The sequence below is a fragment of the Labeo rohita genome, chromosome 5 (assembly GCF_022985175.1).
Source record: "Labeo rohita strain BAU-BD-2019 chromosome 5, IGBB_LRoh.1.0, whole genome shotgun sequence".
NCBI classification, from domain to species: Eukaryota; Metazoa; Chordata; class Actinopteri; order Cypriniformes; family Cyprinidae; genus Labeo; species Labeo rohita.
In genome coordinates, this window is record NC_066873.1 from 42,637,614 (window position 1) to 42,659,397 (window position 21,784).

A 21,784-nucleotide genomic window follows, 5' to 3' on the forward strand; every position below is an offset into this window, starting at 1 on the left:
CCAGGGTCACATTTAAGAGGTTACTACTTTAAAACCATACTGCAATTTTGATACCTCAAAGCTCACTGCCCAGAATTTGAAATCAGCCTATCTGTGACATTACAAAATTCCTCTACATACCCCAAAACACGCGTATGTACAGTAAATAAAGGAGGTGTGCTCTTAACAACTCATATCTGTCTATATAAATCACAAGAGTAATACTGCTGTTGATTATGACAATCCAACATTGTTCTGTACCTGGATGTAGACAAACTGCACCTCCAAAAACACTGCATATCCTTCCAAAAGAACAAGTTATTATAAATGCATGGCTTAAGTTTATTTTTAGGGGTCAGAAGACCCCTAAAGAAGAAGATTTATACATCATCTAAAAAGGTGAATAAATAAGCTTTCCATTGATGTTTGGTTTGTAAGGACAGCACAATATTTGGCTGAGATACATTTTACTAGTTTTAGTAATTTACTATTTAGTATTTACTATTTGAAAATCTGGAATCTGATGTTGCGGAAAAAAAAAAAAAAAAAAATACTGAGAAAATTGCTCTTAAAGTTGTCCAAATGAAATTCTTAGCAATTAGGTGTGGTTCGGAACGCACGTGACCCGCGGATTAACTCGTTTCTAAAACTTGTAGATTACAGTGTTTCCCCTGCCATTATATTAGGGGGGCTCCCCGCCCCCCTTGAAGGTCAAGTAAACTTTATTTTCTATATAGCGCCAGATCACAACAGACGTCAGACAGACGTTACCTTTCCTATAGAACAGGTCTATACCTTGTTCTTTTATTAAACAAACGAAATAGCCTTATGTTATTTATCTTATTTACACAACGGCATGTCATTTCTCTCTCCAACGTTATGAAACGTCATGAAAACGGATTTACTCTATAGCAGGGGATGCCACAGAATTCGTCAATTTTTGGATTAATAAATCAAAAGTAGGTCTCTCACTTAATTCGAATCGCGATATGGACTATTGTCTGTGAATATTAAAACGCAAAAAGATGGTTTACATATGAATCCTCCATGTTCCGTTTGGCTCTGTATGAATGAATGGCGGAGACGCGGCTTTGTATACTACACAAATAGTGAAGCACAGGTGACGCTCACGGTTATTTTCGGCCTCTGTGTCTCATTATATGACGACATAAACGCATAAACTTAATCTCCAGAACTGCTATAAGAGTCACTTCATGTAAATTTTACTGGTTCATTTGAGAAAATTAGCATCATATCATAGTGTATACACACAAAAACTAACCGGCAACCTGTCTAAATAAAAGTATTGTAACAGAAATGTATTAGTCTTGTATTACTTTTGTACAGTATAATGTTGGTGTTTAAATAGTCATATTTCTGGCAAATTTAAATAAAACAATTACATGCAGAAATTATAATAATAAAAGAAATAACAGAAAAAATGTTTGTCTGGCAGCAAATAAAAGGGTTTAATTTTCATTTCATTAAAAATAAATAAATGTTTAATGCCTGTATTTGATTATCAGAAAAATTAAAACACAAGAATTTCTGAAAGAAAAAAAAATTGTCATTATAAGGTTTGGTCTGTTTTCAGGTCCTTAGGTATTTCTGTGTTTTATTTTATTTAAGTTATTTTTGATAAAACCAAAAGTTTCTTGCCATACTGTTCTTGTAATAAATGGAAAGCAAATTACATTTGACTCCTCCCCTTTTTTGCTGATCCGAAAAATGGTCCGATCCGTGACTCAAAAACCGTGAGTTTTGTAATCCGTTGCACCACTATTAGCAATGCATATTACTAATCAAAAATTAAGTTTTAATATATTTACTGTAGGAAATTTACAAAATCTTTTTTTGGAACATGATCTTTACTTAATATCCTAATGATTTTTGACATAAAAGAAAAATTGATCATTTTGACCCATATAATGAATTTTTGGCTATTCCTACAAATATACCCATGCTACTTAAGACTGGTTTTGTAGTCCAGGGTCACAAATGTCTTTTATTAGCAAAGCTCCCAACTAATAGAATACGGAAATAACATGAACTGTACCTTTACAGTAGTAGTAGTGAGGTTCTTCATTAGGTCTTATTTTCCAGTACAAACGTCTAAAGACTCTTAAACTTCAGAGGTAAAATGACATCAAAAATCTTGTCTGATAAGAAATTGATGTAAAGGTCAATGAGAAAATGAGAGTTTGATTAAAACAGGAACAAATGTATGCTAATGTGAAATCAAAGGGAAAATAAGTTTTCATTCTCCATTGACAGACATTTGTTCTTGCTTTGAGCGTAGACTCACTTAATTTTATTCAGTTTCTAGGAAAACAAGACTTTATATGTTCTGTTTGTACCATAAAGTAAATGCATCTTGATTTGAACTGAACATATTTTTAACCACAAATGAAAGAATCTCAAAGAATCTGTATAGTGTTTTGTTTTTAGATTTAACTATTTAGTTTTTATAGCATTTTATACTTGCTATACTGTTAAATAGACTGTACCAGAAAAAAAAAAAAAAAAATCAATGCATTGTTTCTGCATGTAATTGCATTTCATGCATTTCACTTTTCTAATACTGTATATGTCATATTATTTCAACCTTCATTATTACCTTCATTATTATTTTTCATAATAAAGGGGGAAAACACAAAAAATAACTATACTGTGGTGTCAAATAAGACGAAAAGACATGAAATTACATTAAATATTTCATCATGATTACAAATATACCGTAAAGTGATTTTCTAGCATTCCTAATCTACAATAAGACCTATTGAAGTCTAATATATGGAGAAAAATCCTGAAATGTTTTCCTCAAAGACCATGATTATTTTTGTGTGCATATGAAATTATTTTTAACTGAACATGACATGAACATCCTGGATGACATGGGGTTAAGTAAATTATCAGGAAATTTATATTCTGGAAGTGAACTAAATAATGAATTTAGGCTTTTCTGCTCCAATTTTAGACCTTTTTTGGCCTTCATTTGTGAAAAGGCTAATTAAGTAAGGGATAATGCATGGCTAGTGCTCAACATGAAGGCAAAGAACTTAAGCTAACCTCCAGAAACATTACAAAAAATCTGAAAATGCATTTCATGATCCCCTTAACCAGTTAGCTCTATGCAAAGCAAGCTTGCTAACCAAACAGTGATCATTTTTAGCTTTGGCAACATAATAATGATGTACAGTAGAATGGCACATATCCTTGACACAATATAAAGTATCTATCAAGAGAGATTTTGCTATATTATGGAATGTAAATATACCCACGCAGTGCAGTACTATTTGATGTTATTGACACGTTACAACGTTAAATAAACGAGGGTTTGGCTGGTTATCAATATTAAGCATTTTTATTGTAATCAGTATCGGTCATTTTCAAAACAGATTTGCCAATAAAATAATTTAAAAGCATTTAAAGCAAGTTGTTTTTGTCAGAGCCCTTGTTATTCTTAATTTTGACATTAATTTTCATTTTTACACCAGACATAGACAGTATATCGGTTCAGAATATCGGTTATCGGTCTACTTGATCCTTCATAATCGGTATCAGCCCTGAAAAACACTAATCGGTCGACCCCTAAAAGAAACATGCATAAATGAAAAAAGTTCTCTTCTTCAGTTCTCTTTTGCGGATCGTTGCCCTTGAACGGTCAAATACACACAATTTTAAGTCAAAACTTTAGCCGCTTTAAAAAGTAGTAGTGTATATTTAATTCATATAGCAAAGAATCTGTATAGTGTTTTGTTTTTAGATTTAACTATTTAGTTTTTATAGCATTTTATACTTGCTATACTGTTAAATAGACTGTACCAGAAAAAAAAAAAAATAAACCAATACATTGCATGTAATTGCATTTCATGCATTTCACTTTTCTAATACTGTATATGTCATATTATTTCAACCTTCATTATTACCTTCATTATTATTTTTCATAATAAAGGGGGAAAACACAAAAAATAACTATACTGTGATGTCAAATAAGACGAAAAGACATGAAATTACATTAAATATTTCATCATGATTACAAATATACGGTAAAGTGATTTTCTAGCATTCCTAATCTACAATAAGACTGCGTTTTGAGTAACTTACATTTTGGCAGGTTACCCTGAAATACGCTGCCAATGCAAATATAACTGCAGCATAACTTAACCCTGACACAACCTCCTCTGACTTGAACGTCTATAAACAGTGAACAGCTTTTGTTTAACACTTGCTTAAAACATTCAAACAGTGGTAAGAAATAAGGAAACACTCAATAGACTGGGATCATTAGTGGAAAACAGTGACTATGCACTGCAAAAAATGTTGAATTATACAAACCTAAAGTATTTTATGACATACTATTTCACAGTTCACCACATTTATAGGCCGCAGGTCATTAAATCTGAGTGGGAATAAACAAAGCTGGAAATATGAGTCTACGGTGCCAAAACCTGCTATCTCTTTGCCTTAAAGGCACGTTATTACGTCCTATTTCATAATCCATCCATCTCCATTCACATGTATACTTGTACGTCCCCTTCTGGTCAATAAGCGTAAGTGCAGGAAACACCTTGTACAACTAAAGAGATAAAACTGTTGAGCTGAAAAACAGCTCAGACAACTCACTCCAGTCTTAATAGCAGGAAACTCAATCTGCACAGACTGATCAAACTTAAAGTGTCTGATGTTGGTCATTTATGAGAGTGAAATATAGAGCTCTCAACTCTGAACCCCTGAGATCTGACCTTCAGAGATCTGAGAACAGTGTGGTGGTCGAGCCAAGGAGGGAGACCCAAGACCCCCGCGCTAAAATAAGAGCCTCCAGTCCTAAACCTGCCACGGAGAGCCGATGAAATACATCCCACGCTGTAAAACCTGAGAGATCCGAGGGAGTAAAGCATTAATAACCCTGAATTCTCGAGCGTTCTGTTCTCGACATATGACACAGATGTCAACCCCGCAAGAATGAAGGAGAGTATCGCGATTACACATTAAGGAAATGGCACAATTTGTTTTTCCATCACAACGGAGCAAACATAGCGAGGTGGCAAAGTGACTTGATGAATCACACGAAAACAACAAAACAGACATGAAGCAGAATGTCAAAGCTGCGTATAAGAAATTGATGCTTCTGTTCACAAAGAATGTATTACATTGACACTTTACATATATACATATATATATATATATATGAAGATTTTTATATTAATGTTTTTATATTATATTATATTATATTACATGAATATAACAATTAATAGAATAATTTAATTTATATAAAATATTTTTATATTTTTTTAATTTATTGATTTACAAGATTTTTTTGTTTTAATAACTAAAACTTTTATTATTATTACACCTTTAATTGATTACTGCAAAAGTTATCAGCAGAGATCAAAAAATATCCATTACATATCAATTATGCATAAAATCATATTAATTATTATTATTTTACATACATAAAGAAACAGCAATTAATTTTCTCTATAAATATATATGATATTTTTATTTTTCTACTTTATTTTATACATTTTTTCTTATAATTTGAATTTCATTTTTATTTGACTTATTTTTTCTTTCTGCATTTTCCATCTTATATTATTTTGTATTTTACTTTAATTTTCATTGTATTTGTTTGTTTTTAATTAAATCATTTTTTTATTCTGTATATTTTATATTTAATATATTTTATTATATTATTTTCATTTTTTCTTGTGTATTTTTTATTATATTTATATATTTGTTATATATTAAGTTTTATTTAGGTAATGTTATTATTTACGTTATTTATAGATATACACATATACACATACACACACACACACACACACACACACACACACATATATATATATATATATATATATATATATTACTTAAAAATTGCATAAAGAGAGTGAAAGACATGAAACAGTGCTGTTCCTCAGTGGAGACTGCGTCCTCTGGCTTCTCTATATTTAAGGCTGTGTGTTTTTTAATTATGATTCTGTCAGAGAGATGCCATGTGGGACCAATTACCAGCTCCGAGTCAAACACAGACATCATTCATTATCAAACTGCTATTTATACTAGTGGACCATTTCTTTAATAACCTGAGAGTTACAGTATCAGTCACATTCAATCAAAAATGGCAGCCTTCTCATTAGGAGAAAATTTGTGTTACTTGTGGTCAAACGCTCTTGAAATTTACCATAAACCAATGATGAAGCAATGCAGCTGACGACACAGATATGATGTCATAACGTATGTGGTCATATGGAGGAAGTGAACACACACAGGCAGACAGAAGCTGTGTCCGAAATCGGTCACTCGTTCACTCATTCACTAATCCCTATATAGTGAATGGCCGTTGAGTGGACTATATCAGAAGGAGTGAACGAAATGAAGTGAACGAATTCGGACGGTGACGTATAACGTTACACTTCGCATGAGACTTGGAGCTGTTCCGAAAAACATCTTTGTCACATGTACTTTTATATTACATGTACCTTATTTTAGAAAATATTAATAGCAATAACACTTTAAATGACTTTATACCGTAATTATACATACCACCGCGTCATCTTTATGGTTTTATTAATGGTATTAATTTGTTTTGTAATGCTTATGTGTTCATAATAATTAAATTAAAATACTGTCAACAAAAATAAACATACATTAAATTACATGTTAATAATTTTATGTATTTATTGTTTGTAGTATCTTGAAACTCTCCCGAGCAGCGTAACATGCCAATGGTCGTAGAGCGCCCTCAGGCGACCGTTAATATTACATCAGAATGAATACGCTACCAACGAACATTTTTAAATATCCACCAAATTATCATCATTTTTTGTAAATTAACAAAGATGCCAGCTTATTAAATGAGTAAGATATTAAACTGAGTTAATGCCTGTATAATATATTTTGATATGAATAATGCATGAAATAAACAATAAAGCAGAAATAATAAAGATGTAAACGGCATCTCTTATTCAAACTTGTTCGCTCCCGCTCTCTCTTCCAGCTCGTCGGTTCTCCGCATTGGATTGTGGGATATAGTGCTTCAGCGAGTGTACATCGGTTGTACACTCGAAATCAGAATGCATTGTGGGTAAAAAGTAGTGAACGAATGTAGGGAATGAAGTCGTTCACTCAGAATTCGGACATCACTACAAAATGGCTGACACCCGATATAGTGCACTATATAGTGGATAGGGAGCGGTTTCGGACACAGCTAGAGACTATGAGTCGAAGCACAAAGGATCCATACTGAACATCACCAGACGTCAACACAACTCAGGCATAATTGGCCCCTGTGATTGTGACTTTGACTCTTAATGTGCATATGAAAAGACTATATTACTTCCAAAAGTAAATCAATCAATCTTTTGTTAGGAGTTTTGTTAATGGAGACTTAATGATAAAATAATAAAAAAAGATATATATATATATATATATATATATATATATATATATAAATAAATAATAAATAAAAATAAATAAAATAATAAAATAAATAAAATATTAGATAATATAAAATTATGAAAAAAAAAAACACACACAAAAAAAACATAAAAACTAAATTAAATAAATTAAGATGACATAAAATAACAAATAAAATAGATAATTAAAAAGAAAAATATATATAATAAAATTAAAACAATACACATGAAAAATGAAAATAAAACAACACAAGTATAAAATAATATAAAATATATAAAATGATTAAATTTAATTAAAAACCAATATAATGAAAATTAAAGTAAAATAAGAATGAAACATTAAAATAAATTAAAAAAATTTAATTCCAAAAAAATAACATAGAATGGAAAATGGAGAACGAAAAAGTAAATGAAATAAAAAATAAGTTACAGTTCAAAGAAAAATATATAAAGTAAATTTTAAATAAAATCTAAAAAAAAAAAAAAACTTGATAAAGGAAAACACTACAAATTAAATAAAATTAAATTGACATAAAACAAAGATAAATAAAGTAAAAAAGAGAAAAATAAATATATAATATAATATTTCAAAATACACATGAAAAAAATTAATTTAATTAAAAACAAATACAATGAAAATTAAAGTCAAATAAAAATGAATAATAAAAAATATAAATATAACTAAAATAAAATAAAATGAATTAAAACAAAATTAAATTAAATTATAAATAAAAATAAAAAATAATATAAAAGGGAAAATGGAGAATGAAAAAGTGAAATAAAAAAGTTAAAAAAGAAAAATCTATAAAGTAAATGTAAAATAAAATAAAAATAAAAAAACTAATATATATAAAAATGTCAAAGGAAAAAAATTAATGAAAAAAATACAAATGAAATAAAATAATATTACATAAAACAAATATAAAGTAAAATAGAGAAAAATATATAATATAATAAAATTTAAAAATACACACAAAAAAATACAATGGAAATTAGTCAAATAAGAATGAATCATAAAAAAATATAAACTAAACTAAACTAAACTAAAAATCTGAAGGTGTATCTGAGAAACGAGCACAAGCAACTATCTTAATTAAAACTGCCTGCAACCCATGGGATTCATGAGAAAAACTTAAAGAACTTAAAGGGGTCATCGGATGCCCATTTTCCACAAGATGATATGATTCTTTAGGGTCTTAATTAAAAGTCTATAATATACTTTGGTTAAAAATTCTCAGTGGCTGTGTAAAACAAAAATCAACAAAATCAGCTCTGCAAAAATCATCCTGTTGTGACGCCACACCCACAGGCATCTGAGAATGGCTCGATTTGAAAAAGGGGATATTATTTTTCAGGCATGTGATTGGCTAAGGACAAAAAAGCAGGAAAATATACTAAGACAACCAACCCCCCCCCCCCTCCATCACCACCTCTCTCTATAACAACAAATAAATTTTAACTTATTTTTGTACACATATTTTAACTTATTTTTGTACACTCTGTGGGTAGTAACTACAGTACTGGTACAACAGTATTTTCTTTAGCGGCTATAGAAAACCATTCCCTTTCGTTCCCTTTAGTTACTGTTGCTATGTCCGACAAGCGACGCATAATATAATAAAATATTGAATGGGAATATACGTTGCACTTGACCTATCACTACAAGACGACTCGACAGATTCGGCAGCATTCATTCGCGGAAAAATCATTAGGCCTACATAGTCTACATGTAGATTCCTTTAAATGTTAAGGGGAAGATTAAAAAAGAGAAACTGGGTCTGTGAATTCAATTCTCACAGAATCACAGTTGAATTCACGATTGAATTCATATCTTGCTACTCAGTCAGAATCTCATTAACCTGGAGTCCCAGTCTCTTTCACAATAATCATATAGGCTATGTGATGTTTTAGGCCTATTTTGCAGACATCCATTTAAAATGTAGGCAATGGCTTATAAAGAAACTTTTTTCCATATCCACTTAGGTTTCTCAGCTTGCACTCTAGCATTTGTGTGGTCCAGGTAACGTTAGCTTTGCATAAAAAAAAATGGTTATCATTCGCATGGCTACTTTTACTTGAGTAAAGAAGTTAAATCAGTACTTCTACTTTTACCAGAGTATTTTTTAACACAAGTATCTGTACTTCTACTTGAGAACGAGAAGTGAGACAGACTATTTTCTTTAGCGGAAGCAATATAAATCGTTTTTAAATCAATAAACTTTTAAAATCAATATTTTGTGTCAAATTATTGATTTATTTTGTAGGTAGCCATGTAATAAGTGGGATAATGTAGAGTTTGTCTTACATGTGCTTCATGAGGCACACACGCGCGGTCTCTTGCTCTCTCTCGTCATGCACGCGCTACGCGGTTTGGAGCACAGTCTCTGTCTCGCGGGCGCACTCACTCCCTCGCTCTAGATTCCGGGAGAAACTATTTGCGGCCATCAGATTCAGTGAGCTATATATTTAATATAATAATTAAAATATAATTATTGATTTTTCATTAGACTATTTTTTGGTGCCCCCTCAGCACTCGGTACCCTACGCACAGTGCGTGATGCGCGTGGTGGGAGCGGCAGCGCTGAATGAACCTTATTGAAAAGTGTTAACTTACCATCTTATCAGTTAACGGTTAATAATCGGACAATGATTTGCGGTTGTCGGCTGGGAAAAATAACCGAAATGAGCGACTGAGGTAACTTACACTGCGCAGCAGGGAGCTTGATTGACAGGTGATCTGACCAATCATACTTCGCCATCCGCCATTTGCGCACGGTCGCAAATACGTCCTTGTTGATACTTGGAAAGGAAGGAAAAATGCATCTCTTTGCCATCTGACGTGTCGCCCGGTGTGGCCCTATTGCTCGGGGACGGCGATTGTGGTTCCGTCCCGGGTTACCATGGTGACGGCTGTGAGATCGCCCCCCCCTTTTTTTTTTTTTTTTTTTTTTTTTTTTAACAGATCTGCATGATTCACATAGGTCACATTTTCAGGTCGAAAAATCCGGAATTCCGGATTAATCCGGAAAAATCACATCCCTGATTTTTACAGATTAATTAAAAACCACTGCATGGATTTTTATCATTATAGGGTAGATTTGTACATATACTGCCAACACACATTAATGTTCAAACAACATGAAAAAGTAAACTTTGCATTCGCTGACCCCTTTAAGATTAAGGTTTAGCCCTGCTACCAAGTCTAGGTCATGATATGCGTGGGATTCAAAGCCTAATCCTCCAGATCAGACAAGATACGTGCAGACATCACCCATACTGACATGTGGCCGGAGATTTACTGTACTTTCAACAAGAGAAGCACAACGAAAAAACAGGAGAATAAAAGTGCAAGTCTCTACTTAACATTCCTGCATGCAGCCGTTCTCTCACCCTCCCCATCCCTCCGTCTCTATCTGATGGGCAGAAAGGTGTGCTGGGAATTCCTCAGATGCTTCGTCCTGTTTAGACTCGTGCAGAACGCCCCCGATCGTCCTGCCAAACGCATCACTTAGATGAAGTCAGGGAAAACGCACGGCCAATTCTGAGCATAGAAAGCGGTTACGGAGTAGCCCAGTAATTATCCTGACAGTAGGACTTGTCACAGGCCTGTTAAATTTATCTAACTAGGTTATAAGCGATATCCAACATTTGCGTGTCACTTATGCTGTATGCTGATGAGATGGATTTAATTTCTTTTTTACTGTTTTAAATAACGAATGACTAACACAAATGTGGTCACTTAATCAGCTGGAAAAAAACACAACGACTGGAAAAAAACAGGAATGGAGATATTTGTTCACTAAAGAAAGCATTTCCAATTTTATTCTGCACAGACCAAAGCATTATTGCCATAAACCATACAGCATGTGTCCAACACAAATTAAAAATAAGCATAATAAACGTATTAATAATATTTAAGAACATATTTATAGAGAAAATAAATATAATATTAAAAGGAGAAAAATAAATATAAAATTTAAGAAATACATTTTTATTTTTGTCCCTATATATCAGTTTCTTCTTAAAGGTTATATTTATTTATATATTTATTTATATTTAAGGTTATATTATATTTCTACTCAAAAAATTATATTTGTGTATAAATTATTAGTTATTTTTCTCTAAAATACAAATAAAATTTTTATTTAATTAAAACCAAATACAATGAAATTTAAAGTAAAATAGAAAAATAAAATAAGATAAAATAACAAATAAGAACAAAACAAAATAATATAAAATGGAAAAAGAAAAAATAAATGAAATAAATAAAAAATAAAAGAAAAAATAAACAAAAAAATAAATAAAAGAAAATTTTAAAAATATAACATTTAACTAAAAAAAGATAACTTGTTTATAATTTTTAAGAACATATTTGTAATATAAATATAAAATAAATATAAGGAGGAAAATAAATAATTAAATAAATTTAGGAAAAAATATAATATTTATTTTTGTCCCAATATATTTGTTTATCCTTAAAGGTTATATTTATTTTTACTCCTTTAAAATTATATTTATATTTCTAGCTAAAATATTATATTCATCTATTTCCTTAAAATATTAGTTATTTTTCTCCAAAACATACAAAATATATAAATAAAAAATTAATTTAACTAAAAACAAGTAGTCCATTTGAATAAATAAATAAAATAAAATTAATAATAATAAATAATAATAATAAATAAATATAAATATAATATACAAAAAAAAAAAGAGAAAATAAAATTAAGGGACAAAATCAATATAATAAAGGAGACAAATAAATATAATATTTAAGGAGAAAATATGTATATATAAATATACACATTTTTACTATGCACATATTTTCATTATTTTTTCTACTTTATCTTGCCTTACAACACAACTTAAAATAATGAATGTACTGAGAAAAAGACAGTAACGCGACTAATTGCTCAGTATGGCATCTCAAACTCAAAACCTATTGCCTTTCACAACAACATAATATGTGGTATCTTGAACCCAACAAAAGATAAGCTTTCAGCTATGTGTAGTATAGGATGTGACCGTATCTGTGCTGCAAACTGGTGATGCTCTTGATAAATTCAAGTTAATCTGAGTCTGAAAGTCGCAGTTATTCACAGTACAAAAACAGAGAATAACGCTAGCTATATGAGAAAGATAAAATGATCACATTCTCTACCCCTCCATAAAACATACAGCTGCAAACATGTCAGAGTTTGGGCCTGTACATTTCACCATGAAACCTGTGTGTGTGTGTTGAGGTTGGAGTGTTTCACCATTCACCAAACACTCAGTGTTTACACATCACAACCAAACGCTCTTTCCCAGAAAAGGAACCATTGCGAGAGCGTTTGTGACTAAGAATCACCAAGGGAAGTTCATACAGTCATTTCTACACACTCTTTTCCATACAATGAAAATGCATGGTGATTTATATCCAAAAAAGGGAACAAAAATGTATAAAAGTACTTCATATGACTTGTATGCTTATAATAGTCATGCAACAGCTTTTTTTGGTGAGGAACGGACTTAAATTTAAGTCTTACGGTGTAAATATTTGCATCGCATTACTCACTCAAATTTACTTGCGGGGGTGTTTTGCGTCACTCGCGTGGATAAAAACATAAATACAATTGTGTTGCCCAATTTGCATTATTCACATCACCCCAACAAATTCGCATCTTTGCATTGACTTTGTCTGTAATCTTTTGGCGAGAATAATGAAATTCGTTTATGGTGTGAACACACCATTAGAAGATACTGTTAAGAGTCAAATGGACTACTTTTCATTTCATTGTGCATATTTGTATGAAGCTCGTTTCTGCCATGAGATTAAAAGAATATATAAGTAACTGCAACTTTCGCATCTGATCTCACAGTTCTGAGCTTGTCTGACATTTTTCTCAGAATTTCAAGACAAAAACTCAAGATATAATCTCATAATTGTGACAAAAGTCAGAATTGTGAAAGATAAACTCGCAATTGTGAGGAAAAAAAGTCAGAATTATGAGACAAAAAGTCACAATTACTTTTGTATTATTATTTATTCTATGGCAGAAAAAAAATTCGAATTATGAGACCAAAAGTCGCAATTACCTTTTATTTATTTATTTATTTATTTTCTGTGAAGGAAACAAAAAAAAATTGAATTACAAAGTGCAAACTCAGAATTCAGAGGAAAAAAGTCAAAATTGGACGGAAAAAACTCAGAACTATGAGACAAAAAGTCGCAATTACCTTTTTTTTTTTTATTCTATGGCGGGAACAAAAAATTTTAATTGCAAGGTGCAAACTCAGAATTCAGAGAAAAAAGTCAGAATTGTGAGATATAAACTCAAAATTGCAAGGAAAAAAAAAAGTTAGAATTACAAAACAAAAAGTTGCAATTATCTTTTTTTTTAAAAAATATATTCTATGGCGGAAACAAAAAAAATGAATTGCAAGATTCAAACTCAGAATTCAGAGAAAAAAAAGTCAGAATTATGAGACAAAAAGTCGCAATTACCTTTTTTTCATTTTTTTTATTCTATGGAAACAAAAAAAAATAGAATTGCAAGATTCAAACTCAGAATTCAGAGAAAAAAGTCAGAATTGTGAGATATAAACTCAAAATTGCAAAAAAAAGAAAGTCATAATTATGAGACAAAAAGTCACATTTACCTTTTTCATAATTTTTTTTTTTTATTGTAGAGGAAACAAAAAAATAGAATTGCGAGGTGCAAACTCAGAATTCAGAGGAAAAAGTCAGAATTGCACGGAAAAAAGTCAGAACTATGAGACAAAAAGTCGCAATTACCTTTTTTTTTTTTTTTTAACATTTTTTTTATTCTATGGTGGAAAAAAAGTTCAAATTATGAGACCAAAAGTTGCAATTACCTTTTTTTTTTTTTTTTTATTCTATGGCGGAAACAACAAATGTTAATTGCAAGGTGCAAATTCAGAATTCAGAGGAAAAAGTCTGAAGTGTGAGACATAAACTCAAATTTGCAAGGAAAAAAAAAAAAAAGTTAGAATTACAAAACAAAAAGTTGCAATTACCTTTTTTTAAAAAAAAAAAAATGTATTCTATGGCGGAAACAAAAAAAATGAATTGCAAGATTCAAACTCAGAATTCAGAGAAAAAAAAGTCAGAATTGTGAGACGTAAAGTCGAAATTGCAAGGAAAAAAGTCAGAATTATGAGACAAAAAGTCGCAATTACCTTTTTTTCATTTTTTTTTATTCTATGGAAACAAAAAAAATAGAATTGCAAGATTCAAACTCAGAATTCATAGAAAAAAGTCAGAATTGTGAGATATAAACTCTAAATTGCAAAAAAAAAAGTCATAATTATGAGACAAAAAGTCACAATTACCTTTTTTTATTCTTTGGTGGAAACAACAAAAGAGAATTGTAAGGTGCAAACTCAGAATTCAGAGGAAAAAATACTGAATTATGAGATATAAACTCAAAACTGCAAAGAAAAAAGTCAGAATTACGAGACAAAAGGCACAATTACCTTTTTTGTTTATTGTATCTTTTTGTTTCTGTGGTGGAAAGAAAAAAAAAAGAATTGCAAGATGCAAACTCAGAATTCAGAGGAAAAAAGTCAGAATTGTGAGATATAAACTCAAAACTGCAAGGAAAGACGACAAAATTATGAGACAAAAGGTCGAAAATCAAAGATTGCAAGGAAAAAAAGTCAGAAAAGCTTTTTGTTTCAGAGATAAAAATAAAACACAAGGGTGAGTAAAAGAGGTACTTCCCATTTTAAACGAGCTATTTTTTTTAACTCAGAAATAACACATCAGACCACAGTGCTGCATCTCAATGCATGCAGCAAACTCACTGGTTGAGTGCTAATGTGTTCATATACCATGTCTTGAGTTATAACCACAGTTTCACACATATACAACAGAATGGTGCAGTTCAGCCCTACGAACATCAGCAAACTCACAGTGTCCGAGAAGGTTTAGGTCAGACATAAAAGAAAACTTAATTACACACAATCCTTTCTGACTCTCACCAATAATTTAGATAAATATCATCTTGTGCACACAAGATTAAACATCCAAGCCTTGATCATACAGACTATTATCATAAGCTTAGACTAAAACCGAAAGACAGCTCACTCTTTAACCTGATTACAGGTTGATTACATATTCAGTGTATGAGAACAGACGACATTCAGCGGTTACTGAATACATTAGGATAAACACTCTTTTGAAGTCACTTTTGCTCATCAAGGCAGTATTTCTTTGATCAAAAATACAGTAAAAACAATAATATTGGTGAAATATTTTTACAATTTTAAAAAAGTGTTTCTATGTGAATATATTTTAAAATGTAATTTATTTCTGTGGTGGAGAGCTGAATTTTCAGCATCATTACTCCAGTGTCACATGATCCTTCAGAAATCATTCTAATATGCTGATTTGCTGCTTAAGAAACATTTCTAGTTCTTATCAATGTTGAAAACCATTGTCCTGCTTCATTTTTTGTGAAAACAGCCCTTGCAATTTCTAAAGACTGAAAAATATATCATGACATAATTTAGCTATAATGCCCAGGCTACTGAACATATAAAAAAATTAACCAATATATGCATTTTTTTTCTTTTTATTTATCAAAGAATTTGAAATAAATTGAAAATATGAAGATGTTTTTAGCACTCATAGTAATAAATGTTTCTTGAGCAGCAAATCAGCATATCAGAATGACTCCTGAAGGATCATGTGGCACTGAAGACTGGAGTAATAATGCTGAAAATTCAGCTTTGATCACAGCAATAAATCACATTTTAAATTATATTCAAACAGAAAGAAGTTATTTTAAATTGTAATAATATTTCACAATATTGCTGTATTTTTGATTGAATAAATGCAGCCTTTTCACACTAAGAGAGATACACATACAGATTTGTTTGTTTAAGCACATCACATTAACTGTCTCAAGGCACAAAACACTGCAAAGGACGCTGACGTACAGGTTTTTTAGGTTCAAGCGGTCCTCCGAAGCCCACAATGCGGGCTTATGGTTACAGGAGAGGCCTGGCTAAAAAAAAAGAAACGCTAACACCTGCGATCTCAATATCTGCCTCGATCTATGCTCCACTGCAGAGGATAAAGACACCACTGTTTGCGTGCCATTTAGGACACAGTCAATGAGGGCCTGATGAGATGAGGTGAAAGTGCAGTGAAGTCAACATAAGCCTGCTAACTTTCTTCATGCATGTTCTTAGTCTTATTGTGCAAAACTTGCACAGAACAAAAGCCAATGAACTCAATACCAAAGATCCGCACATCTACATTGCCGCTTAATATTTGTGCAGAGATGCACTTGAAATGTTTTTGGGACCAGATTGTGATGCAAATATTGAATCAAATTGCCAGCCTGAGTGCAAAACAGCATTTTGAGTTCATCTTCTGGTAAAAGAACTACATAAATGAAGAAGAAAGACAAAATATTGAATGTCATTAATGAATATTTAATGAGTAATCCACTATTTTGTGGGTCAAAATGACAATTTTCACCTGAGATTTGGAGCCAAATTACAGGAAAATGACTTTAGAACAATGGCAGCATCATTATTGCAATTTTACACAGAGATTGGTTGGTCTATTAGTAAAATCTGTTGACTTTAGCAATCCTTGTAGCATTGCATGTCAATGGTGACAGTTTAAAAAAAATCGGAAAAAGCACTTTTTGTGTTTGTTCTTCCAAAGTTTGAATGCTTGTAACTCAAGAAGTATTAAAGATATCTTAATATCCTTTTGGATGTTGGTCCTTTACAAACTTTTCTTTTGGCATCTTCATTTCTTTAAGAACATATGGTTCAGATCCAGAGATATTGGGATTTCAATGTGGCTCCATGAGTGAATTATTAGACTGCACACAAAATATTTGTAGTGAAACTGAGTGACTCTGAGTGACTTCCATGTCAAATCAATGAAGAGAAACAAACATAAAGTGATGAAAGCCAAAATATTAAATGTCATGGATGAATATTTACTGAGGAATCCACTATTTTGTATAGGGTGGTCAAAATGACAATTTGCACCTGAGATTTGGAGCCAAATGGGAAAATGACTTTATAGTTATTTTTACACAGAGATTGGTCTATTACTAAAATCTATGGAGTTTCATAATGCAATCCTTGTTGCATTATATGCCAATGGTTAAAAAAAACGGAAATGGGTGAATTTTTTCAGTTTGAATGTGCAAGAAATATTAAAGATGTCTCAATATCCTTTCGGATGTTGGTTCTTAAGCATCTTCATTTGTAGGCCGCTATACAGTTCAATTCCAGATATACTGGGATTCTAATGTGGCTTCATGAGTAAATTATTAAATTTTAGCCAGGGAAGTTTTTGAAATTGGGTTGGAATGAACCAAAAGCTTCAGCGAAGTCTTGCAATGAAAAGACACTTGAGATTTCGTCCTATTTATGCCAATCTGTATTACAGAGTTCAGAAGGTTCCTGTGATCAGAAAGAGAACAGACGGTTTAGAACGAGACGGACACTAAAGCGCTGTCAGGATGACACTACCAAATCACCGCTAAAAATAGGTTTGTGTGTTTAAAAGACTGAGACTTTGCCCAGCATCTTGAGTCATTTTATGAAAATAATTTTTTCTGTTTAGAATCACATGACCATTAGCTCATGCAAGAGTCTTTAGTTGCAATACGACACCCAAACCTGTTATAGTCAAGCACACTGAACACGAGACAATAGCTACAGTACGTCTACACGCAGCCTAAACTGGAATAAAAAGTTGTTGAGTAAACAAAGCAGACATTTTTTATTAAATGTCAACCCACGTTGAGAACGCAACATTAGATCTGTTGAGTTACGAATGCATTTGCAACAACGGCACAAAATCGCGCTTGATGCTTTACCGTTTACAGAAGCTAAAAATGAATTCCAGCAGTTTTTAACCATGAAAGAGAGCAAAGAAAGACGTAAGTAACTGAACATTTCATATTTGACAACTGTATTACAATACAAATGTTAAACGACCAACAGTAATATCCAGTGATGCAAACTTCTCTACATTTTTAATCATATTTTGCCATTTTTTTAAATAGAAAACACAGTCTATGATTTACATGATTAATGTAATTCATAACAGAATGCAATGGGTCAAAAACATTAGGCTAACAGAGACATTTTTGACAAATTAGGCGTGCAATCTACGCACATTTTAAAATTAAACCACTGCACACTGACTATTTTAGACATATTGTAGTTCTTTCACAGATTTTCTTTTTCTTTATTTCCTTTTTTTTTTTTTAATTATCTAATTCGTAAACACAGTCAATCTAAAAACTCATTTCTAACAAAGTGAATGTGAATGCCTGTCTGCAAAGGCACCAAGTCCAACATTAGACAAGCTAAAAATGTAATCAACTTTGTCAAATATTAAGACAGAGGAATGCACCATATCTAAGGTGATTTTGCTACTTTTGTTATGGCATTTCAGCCCCCACTCCTGGTTAATTTCTGACCTTGCTCTTGCATTAATGTCTAAACTCTCTCAGCTAAACAAATGCTTGTGGTTCGTCGTCAGAGATGAGCGAAAATAACTTCACTAAACAACATGTCACTCATGAAAACTCAACTCTACAGCCTCAAAGCAGCAACACTGAGATTAGTTGATTAGGCTGTGCAGCTCATTTTCTCATTGCCCCGGGCAACAAGTCAACAAGTTACAACATCAAGCTGAAGATTATGGGATCAACTGTCTTACGGTACGCCACTACTAGTTAACTAGAAACAAAAACAATTATTAGTTTTGAAATAAAGGTGTTCTGGCAACCCACTCCTGCGTTAAAGCCAATGCAATCAAATGCACACTATCAAAACCAAGAGAAAGTTGTAGGTCAGTATTTGTGAAGTTTGGAGGTTGGGTGCAAAATGACACATTATTGTTTTGTTGACACATTGCAGAAGCTGCACTAAAAATCAACCAGATGGGAACTATGCACAATAATTAGCAACAAAAATATGGTCTACACTTCTGCATTTAAAGGTAAATACAAAGCTGAAAGCGGTTTTGACAAAGCAAGGGTCTGATATTAATCACATAGTGTTGTAGGGCAAGCAGCTGTGAAGAATGAATCAATCTGACTCCCGCAACACTGCAGCATCAACGCACAACACCAAAACAGCTCAGAATACGTGCATTTAAGGCGTAAAAGCAGCTTTAAACGCGAGTGTGTGTGTTTTTTTCAGCATGTTGCTGCAGTCAAGCATCGGCGCGGTCGCGCTGATGCGTTGGCAGCAGCACCGCGCTCCATCCGCTTCAACAGTGTCAATTCAGCGCTCTAGCGTCGCGTCAAACTTCTCCTTTCGTGATTATCCGATGTCAAACGTCAAAGCTGCCCATACTCACCTAAATCGTCCATGTTTTGCGGTGATTCTGGTTCTGGAAGGGGAGCAGGAGTCCGCGATTTGCCGCTCGGCTCTGTTTCGTGTCTCGTGTGCGCTCCGCAATCGCACGCGGAGAAGTTTTCAACTCAAGTGCACGAGCTGCGCGAGCCCGCGATAATTCGAGCACACGCAGCGCCCGCTCACTGACCTACAGCCAGGCGTTAGAAAAGCGTCTAAAACTATGAAAAGTTTAATTACAAACAAATATTAACCAAACGTAATACTTATAATTATAACGGCGGCTAATATTTAATTTAATTAATTAATTAATTATTAATTAATAGGCATATTTATCACACACAAATAATTTAGGAAATATTAAAAATAATGAGTGGTAATATTTAATTTATTTATAAAAAAGAATATAAACATGGTAATGAAATAATAGTATAAAACACTAGAAATAATTATATTTAATTTAGTAATATATTATTACATTTAGATATAAGAATAAATGTAAGAATATAAATTAATAAATAATATTACTATTTATAGTGGGTGCTAATATTTACTTTAATTATGATTATAATATTTATCACATATGCATAAATAATTTAGCAAATATTAAAAAATAATAATAATAATGAGTGCTTTATTATTACTGCCTTATTTATACTGGGTGCTAAAATGTATTTTAATTATAATAGTTTTTGTTTATAATATTTCTCTCTCCCTCTCTCTCTCTCTCTCTCTCACACACACACACACACACACACACACACACATAAATAATTTAGCAAATATTAAAAATAATAATAATGAGTGCTAATATTTAATTTACTTACAAAAAATATATAAATATGGTAATAAAATAATACATGTAATAATATTTGTGTATATAATACTACAAATAATTATCTTCAGTTTATTAATTGTAACATTTAGATATAAGAATAAATATAAGAATATAAATTAATAAATAATAATTTATAGTATATATTAATTTATAGTATTTATAATATTTATAGCACACACACATAATTTTACAAATATTAATAATAATAATAATGAGTGCTAATATTTAATTTATTTATAAAAATGAATATAAACATGGTAATAAAATAATACATGTGATAATATTTGTGCATAAAATACTAGAAATAATTATATTTTATTTAGTAATAATAATATATTATTACATTTAGATATTAGAATAAATCTAAACATATAAATTAAGAAATATTACAAATAATAATAATATTCAAACAATACATGTAATATATATAACTTTAAATATTTAAATAATATATAAATATTACAATTAAGTAATAATACAACAAATACTAATGGTTTTAATATTTAATGTAATAATACATTTATTAAAATTATAATAAAACATAAAATGCAATACTATGCAAATAATAATAATAATAATAATAATAATAATAATAATAATAATAATTGAATATAAATACCATATATCATATTGATGATAAATTATATATAAACAAAAAATGTAAAATACACATTAAAAAATTTACTAAATAAATAAATAAATAAAACATTAATTTAGATTACATTTAGTGTGTAAATTCACTTTATCAACTACTAAATACATCTACTGTAAATTGATTTAGCATTTCTCATTACAAAATATATTGTCAGAAATATCATTTGATTGAAGTTATGCATATACACTGCAGTTTTAGATTTTGGGATCAGTAAGATTTTTAATGTTTTTAAAGAAGACTTTTCTGCTCATCAAGGCTGTGTTTATTTGATTAAAAATATAGAAAAAACAGTAATTTTGTGAAATATTATTGCAATTTTAAATAGTGATTTTCTATTTTAATATACTTAAAAATACAATTTCTTTCTGTGATGCAAATATGAATTTTCAGCATCATTTATTCAAAATAAAAATCTTTCCTAACAGTATTTAAGTTCCTAACAATATTTAACACATCCTTGCTGAATGAAAGTATTAATTTATTTCAAAGAAAGAAAGAAAGAAAGAAAAAATGTTATGACCCCAAACTGCTTTCAACATT

General features: G+C 30.9%; 1 protein-coding gene across 1 annotated transcript in view; it reads right to left on the bottom strand.

Annotated features, from left to right (window-relative positions):
• Nucleotides 1–19,916, bottom strand: part of pxna (paxillin a) — a 43,073-nt gene extending 23,157 nt beyond the window's left edge. Inside the window, exon 1 of the mRNA XM_051110206.1 lies at nt 19,756–19,916. Within this exon, the coding sequence (XP_050966163.1) occupies nt 19,756–19,768 (13 nt within the window). The 5' untranslated portion in view covers nt 19,769–19,916. The remainder of the gene's footprint in view (nt 1–19,755) is intronic.
• Nucleotides 19,917–21,784: the final 1,868 nt, after the last annotated feature.